General features: G+C 43.7%; 1 protein-coding gene across 1 annotated transcript in view; it reads left to right on the top strand.

Moving 5' to 3' along the window:
• LOC121306298 (pyruvate carboxylase, mitochondrial-like) overlaps nucleotides 1-5,517 on the top strand; it is a 7,752-nt gene extending 2,235 nt beyond the window's left edge. The window contains exons 2-5 of the mRNA XM_041238040.1: nucleotides 17-237; nucleotides 1,549-1,797; nucleotides 2,671-2,811; nucleotides 3,817-5,517. Of these exons, the coding sequence (XP_041093974.1) occupies nucleotides 17-237; nucleotides 1,549-1,797; nucleotides 2,671-2,811; nucleotides 3,817-4,065 (860 nt within the window). The 3' untranslated portion in view covers nucleotides 4,066-5,517. The remainder of the gene's footprint in view (nucleotides 1-16; nucleotides 238-1,548; nucleotides 1,798-2,670; nucleotides 2,812-3,816) is intronic.
• The last annotated feature ends 450 nt before the right edge of the window (nucleotides 5,518-5,967 follow it).

The raw sequence follows: 5,967 nt of genomic DNA, 5'->3' as shown, positions 1-5,967 counted from the left end.
ACACAGTTTTGACCAGGGCAGTGGGTGAGTCAGTGCGTGCCTCTTGTGTCTCCCCAGGTGACCCCCTCCTCCAAGATCGTGGGGGACCTGGCTCAGTTCATGGTGCAGAACGGCCTGAGCCGGGAGGAGGTGGAGGAGCAGGCGGACGAGCTCTCCCTGCCCCTGTCTGTGGTGGAGTACCTGCAGGGCTACATCGGGATCCCGCATGGGGGCTTCCCTGAGCCGCTGAGATCCAAGGTGAGAGGAGAGCGCCGTGCAGCAGGATACGGCACAATACAGTACAGTGCAACATGATACAGCACAATACAGCACAATACAATACAGCACAGAACTGTGCAACATGATGCACAATACAGTACTGTGCAGCATGATACAGCACAATACAATACAGCACAGAACTGTGCAACATGATGCACAATACAGTACTGTGCAGCATGATACAGCACAATACAATACAGCACAGAACTGTGCAACATGATGCACAATACAGTACTGTGCAGCATGATACAGCACAGAACTCTGCAGCACAGTACTGTGCAGCATGATGCACAATACAGTACTGTGCAGCATGATACAGTACAGCACAGTACTGTGCAACATGATGCACAATACAGCACAGTACTCTGCGGCATGATGCACAATACAATACAGCACAGTAGTTTTTCAATGAATAATTTGGTACTCAATGGGAATTTTGTTCTAGTGCAGTTCAGGTACAAGCTGTTATTGTTCTTTTTAATCCTAGCTGCATTCACTATAAAGATTTAAATTGTATTTATTCATTCTTCGTAATCTCCGAGCAGCAAATGCCTACAGAATCATACTGTTTCTGACTTCTTCATTCTTTCTCTGTCTCTTTCCTATCTCGGCTGCGATGTAGAGAGCAGGTTTCAATCTTGACATTTCCCAACTTCAGAAAGCTCAATCTCAGATGTATTATTTACTACAGATGGGTATTTTCTCATGGCTGGGATATTAAAGGGTTTTTCTTTTTTTTTTTTACTGTATCTTCTGACTTGCTGGAGCCTTTATCACAGAGGATTGTTTCGTTACTCTAGTGCCCTAACCCAGTTTATTGAACAGCCAGTGTATTGTTGGATGGGGAGATATATATATATAACATTTTATTAGTTGATTTTCTACTGCAGGAGTATTAACAGATGCTAATGGCATTTCAGAAGTTTTGAAATTTGAATGAATTAGCTATTTTTCTCTCTTACTGTTCCTCCTCACCCCTTACCTCCCTCTCACTCCCTCATCCCTCTCTCTCGCTCCCAGCTACCTCCCCTACTCTTCCCGTCCACCCCTCTTTCTCTCGTTCCTGTCCTCCTTCCCCCTTTCTTCCTGCCCACTGCTCCTGCTATGTGTAATTTCTGATTTAATATATATTAATAATCAGAGAGATGCTGCAGCTCTCCATACTGTGAATCAATTACATAGAATCTCTCTTTCTTTCTCTCGTTTGATTTTCTGATTAAATATATATTAATAATCAGAGAGATGCTGCAGCTCTCCATACTGTGCATCAATTGCATTGAATCTCTGCAGGTTCTGAAGGACCTCCCTCGTATAGAGGGTCGCCCCGGGGCCTCTCTGCCCCCCCTGGATTTCGAGGCGCTGGAGAAGCAGCTGAAGGAGAAGCACCGTGACGAGGTCACCCCCGAGGACGTCCTGTCGGCAGCCATGTACCCCAAAGTGTTCGATGAATTCAAGGAGTTCACCTCTCAGTTCGGCCCGGTCGAGTGCCTCAACACCAGACTCTTCCTGGAGGGCCCCAAAATCGCGGAGGAGTTTAAGGTAGGAGGGAGGCTGCTACTCGGTGGTGTGATGTTCCTTCTGTGAGCTTCAGGACTCTGCTTGCAATGGGAATCTGTTCTCATTGAAGAGTTGTGTAGTAGGGTTTTTAAGCTCGCACAGAACGCAGTGGCTCAAAACTGCGCTGCGATGTTTAAGACACACCCCTGAGCTTGTTACCTGTGGCACGCTGGGGATAACCAAGCTGGTGCTAGTAAAACGAGGAATGGGAGAAACCGCGGTCAATTAGGAGTCTTTATTTCCTTCCTTTTGAAAAACACCCGATCTGCGTTCGCAATTTCCAAAGGCGCATTGTTTTGACGGACCTCGTTTTTGGCCGTTTCTGGGAACGCGTTTAAAGAGTGCCCCTGGGGAAGCTTCCAGGGAAGCTGCATCCATCAGATTGCAGGAACCAAGTTAGGTTTTATTACTTCCCTCAGGGCAAGCCCTGCTTGTCGGTGATTCACAGTCTAGGCATTTAGTGGTACTTATCAGAACCTCACGTGATCAAATGCAAGTTGAAAGAACCAAGGCGTGTTCAGAAACGTGTGTGTGTCAATATATAGAACACCATTTACATGCAAGAATAAAACATGGATTTGAATACAAACAGTAACAAGTTCTTGTCAAACACCTGTAAATACCTCCAATGTTTTGACAAACACAGGCTCCCTTGAGAAAGATAAATGTACAACATATTGAAACATTGGGCAGCTGGCTCTAATTTATATAGAAATTATTGTATCATTCTGTTTTTTGCCAGAGCTGGGTAGGTACAGTAACACTTATTAGACTCCAAGTAGTAAAACCAGGCATGGATGAAGCACTGCTGTGCAATGGGAGTTTTGTTTAAATGTGCCGGGGTGTGTGTTTCAGGTGGAGCTGGAGCGAGGGAAGACGCTTCATATCAAAGCCCTGGCTCTCGGAGATCTGAACCAGGCAGGGCAGAGACAGGTCTTCTTCGAGCTCAACGGTCAGCTGAGATCCGTGCTGGTCAAGGACACGGTCGCCATGAAGGTAGAGCCTCGAACCTGGGTCCAGGAGGGGGCGGAGTTCCCTAGAGCAATTCTAGAAGCTTCAGTTAAACAGCGTGGCTTGGTTCTGCGCAAACCCATTTTGATTTATTGAGATCAAGCTTCACAGCTGAGGGGCGCTTGTGTGGAGCTAGCTCCCTGTTCAGAGAGAATTCAGAAACAGCCCCTCGGGTTTGTGTGGATCTCTGTTCTCCGCAGAGTCTCAGAAAAGCAGCGATCCTCACAAACCCCAGCAGCTGCCTCTGAATTCCCTACTGAAGGGTGTATGTAGCCAGCGCTCCACACCTCGGTCAGAGGGAGAGTGCATTTTTCTTGCTTCCCTTACACTAGATTTAAAATCCAATATAAATAAAGTGGGTTTTTTTTTAAACATTTTACGGGACCCGTCCTTTCGGAAGGTTAATCAGCGTTTCTGTCGCGTTACCGTAGCGAGGCCGTCTGTGAATCTGTGATAATCCAAAGCCAGTCACAGCTTGTTATCTGTCTGCTATTATGTGCTGTAAACAGCTACATCAATCAAACTATCCACTGGCTTCAATAAGAACGGTGCTGTGTGTGTGTGTGTGTGTGTGTGTGTTTTTTCTTTTTCTCTTCTTTCTTGTCTTTCTCTCTCCTTTTTCTCATTTTTTTTGTATTTTTATTGTACATTATGTATAGACTTTTTGCAACCAAAAAAAATACAAAATTCCCATCCAAACGCTGCGAGTGTGTGTGCGCGAGTGTGTAAGACTACATGGTTCGTTAGCTTGAGTGATTTGTATTAATTACCAGTTGAAATTGCTTGGTAGTGGAGTTGCAAGAATAATTGCACACGAAACATGTGGGAAAACTCACCGAAACTCAGAGAAAAACGATCGACTGTCGCTTCTAAATGCTCTTGGCTTAAACACGCAGTCAAAATAAATAACAGGAAAGAAGAGTCTGCAAAATATATTGCTGGAATTTGGAAAAAATCTAAACTTGCTTGCTGCTCTCCCCCCTCCCCCAGGATTTACATTTCCACCCCAAAGCCCTGAAGGACGTCAAGGGCCAGGTGGGGGCCCCCATGCCGGGGAAAGTCATCGATCTGAAGGTGAAGGAGGGAGACTCCATCGAGAAGGGGCGCCCCCTGTGTGTGCTGAGCGCCATGAAGATGGAGACGGTGGTGAACTCTCCCGTGTCCGGGACCATCAAGAAAATCTACATCAAAACAGATATGAACCTGGAGGGAGATGACCTGATCCTAGAGATCGAATAAACTAGACCCGAATTATTTGAACAACAAAAACCGCTCCCAGCAACGTTTCTGTCCCTTCTGAAAGCTTCCCATTGCAAAGGCAGAGTTTTAATTTTAAGCTTGGTAAAGCCTGGAGAGCTATAGTAAAATCATAAAACATTACTGGTTAAAAACTGCAAATATATATTAGGGCCAGCTTTTAGAAGGGATGTCTTTTACTGGTTTCAATTAGAGCACCATTCCACTAACTCAAGGGTTAGAAACTCACACTAGCCCTGCTGCTGCTGCACCCAGTCCTGGGGTTCAGAGCTCCCCTCATTGGAATCTCTTATTAATAATATTGCAATGATCAGGAGCCAGGAGTTTGAGCAGGGTTAGAAACTCGCACTAGAGTGGCTGCCTGTTTTTGTGTCGCTAGGTGAAAAAATAGTTTTATACATATTTAAAATATATGCATGGTAACATGTGTGTGTGCAAAAAATCTATATGTTAAAAACAAAAACATCTCGGAACACCCAAACAATATAGTGAGTAGTTATTAAAAAAAAGTTGATTTGCGTTCTTAAAGAACTGGGAATAATGTGTTGATCTGAAGTCCGCTGTAGAACAAAGACGTCAAGTGACAGCTGCTCGGTGGGTTTTTGGCCAATCAGTAGGAGGAGGGAGTGGTTTTGAGATTCAGCTCTTAACTCTTAAAGCGCTGAAGCAAGTGTAGTACAGTATTAAAATAAGGTTTGAAAATCTTACGTAAATCAGAGTTATTTTGACGGTTTACATGGCTCTTTTAGTTAATATCTGTCATCTCAAATTCCTTATTTGACTATATATGCAATGTTAGTAACATAATCAGATACCATCTGTGCTTCACGCTGTCCACATGACTCCATGTACACTAGGCCAGTTCGGGCTTTTCAACTCGCACCCCAGTGCATTCTGGTAAGTGTAGTCCTGCTGTGAAAAGGTACCAGAATGCATTGCATTGTAGTTTAAACATCCAAAGCTATCCTAGTGCACATGCCTAGTCCTGGGTAGTGTGGCCTATCCATCTGTATAATAATTGCTCATTCTTCTGTTGTAGGAGGTACTAATGTTATGTCATATTTGTTGTTCATCCTATATTCCTTTACATTGTTACTAAAGAAACTTGGCTCCTGTTTTTAAAACTGATTTTGGACTTTGGAATTTGATAAATGCTTTCCTGAAGTGTTTTATTCTTCCAAAATAGCCCAGACAAGACAACAGCAGGGTGACCAAACTGCCTGGTATGATCCAATTAGACTCGTTTTGAAAGTCTTAATGAAGAAGTGTGACTGGTCTGCGGGACTGTAGTTTACAATCTGACAGGGTAAAACAAAACACATTTCTGATCGCGTGTATTCTGCTGTGGCTTTTGTAGTTTTAACAACTCTCTCTTCAATTATCAATCTCTTCCATGTGATTTAGCCTTAAATAAAAAAAATCTTTGAAACTGGATTTGTGTGGGTTTTTTTTTTTTTTTTTTTTTTTTGTGTATCTTAAATCAAGCAAATTTTGTATCCTGTACCTTTTTTAAAAGACCTTAAAAATATTACACATCCATTTGAAGAAATAATGAGATCAGCGATGAAGACCCTGCGGTCCTCGGACTGGAGTTTGACGCTCCTGAATGTAAAGTATGTGTTATAGATGGCGGGTGATTGATCCAGCCCCCTCCACTGTGGTAGATGCTTAAACCTCTGCTGATTTCACCTCGGCGGCTGATTGCTGTAGATTAAAAGGCGCTGTTGAATGAATAAGAGGGCGTCGTGAATACATTAGGAACTCGTTTAATTAGCTAATCGTGGAGAGACAGGACGAGCGCTACCTGAGCTATTCAGAAATCCAACTCCATGTGTGATTTATTTAGATAGCAGGTGAGAGAGAGAGAGGAGTCTCTCTTAACCT

This window comes from Polyodon spathula, chromosome 47 (genome assembly GCF_017654505.1).
Source record: "Polyodon spathula isolate WHYD16114869_AA chromosome 47, ASM1765450v1, whole genome shotgun sequence".
Taxonomy (NCBI): Eukaryota; Metazoa; Chordata; class Actinopteri; order Acipenseriformes; family Polyodontidae; genus Polyodon; species Polyodon spathula.
Note: the sequence above shows the minus strand (reverse complement) of the source record. Positions and strands in the feature narration are given on the sequence as shown.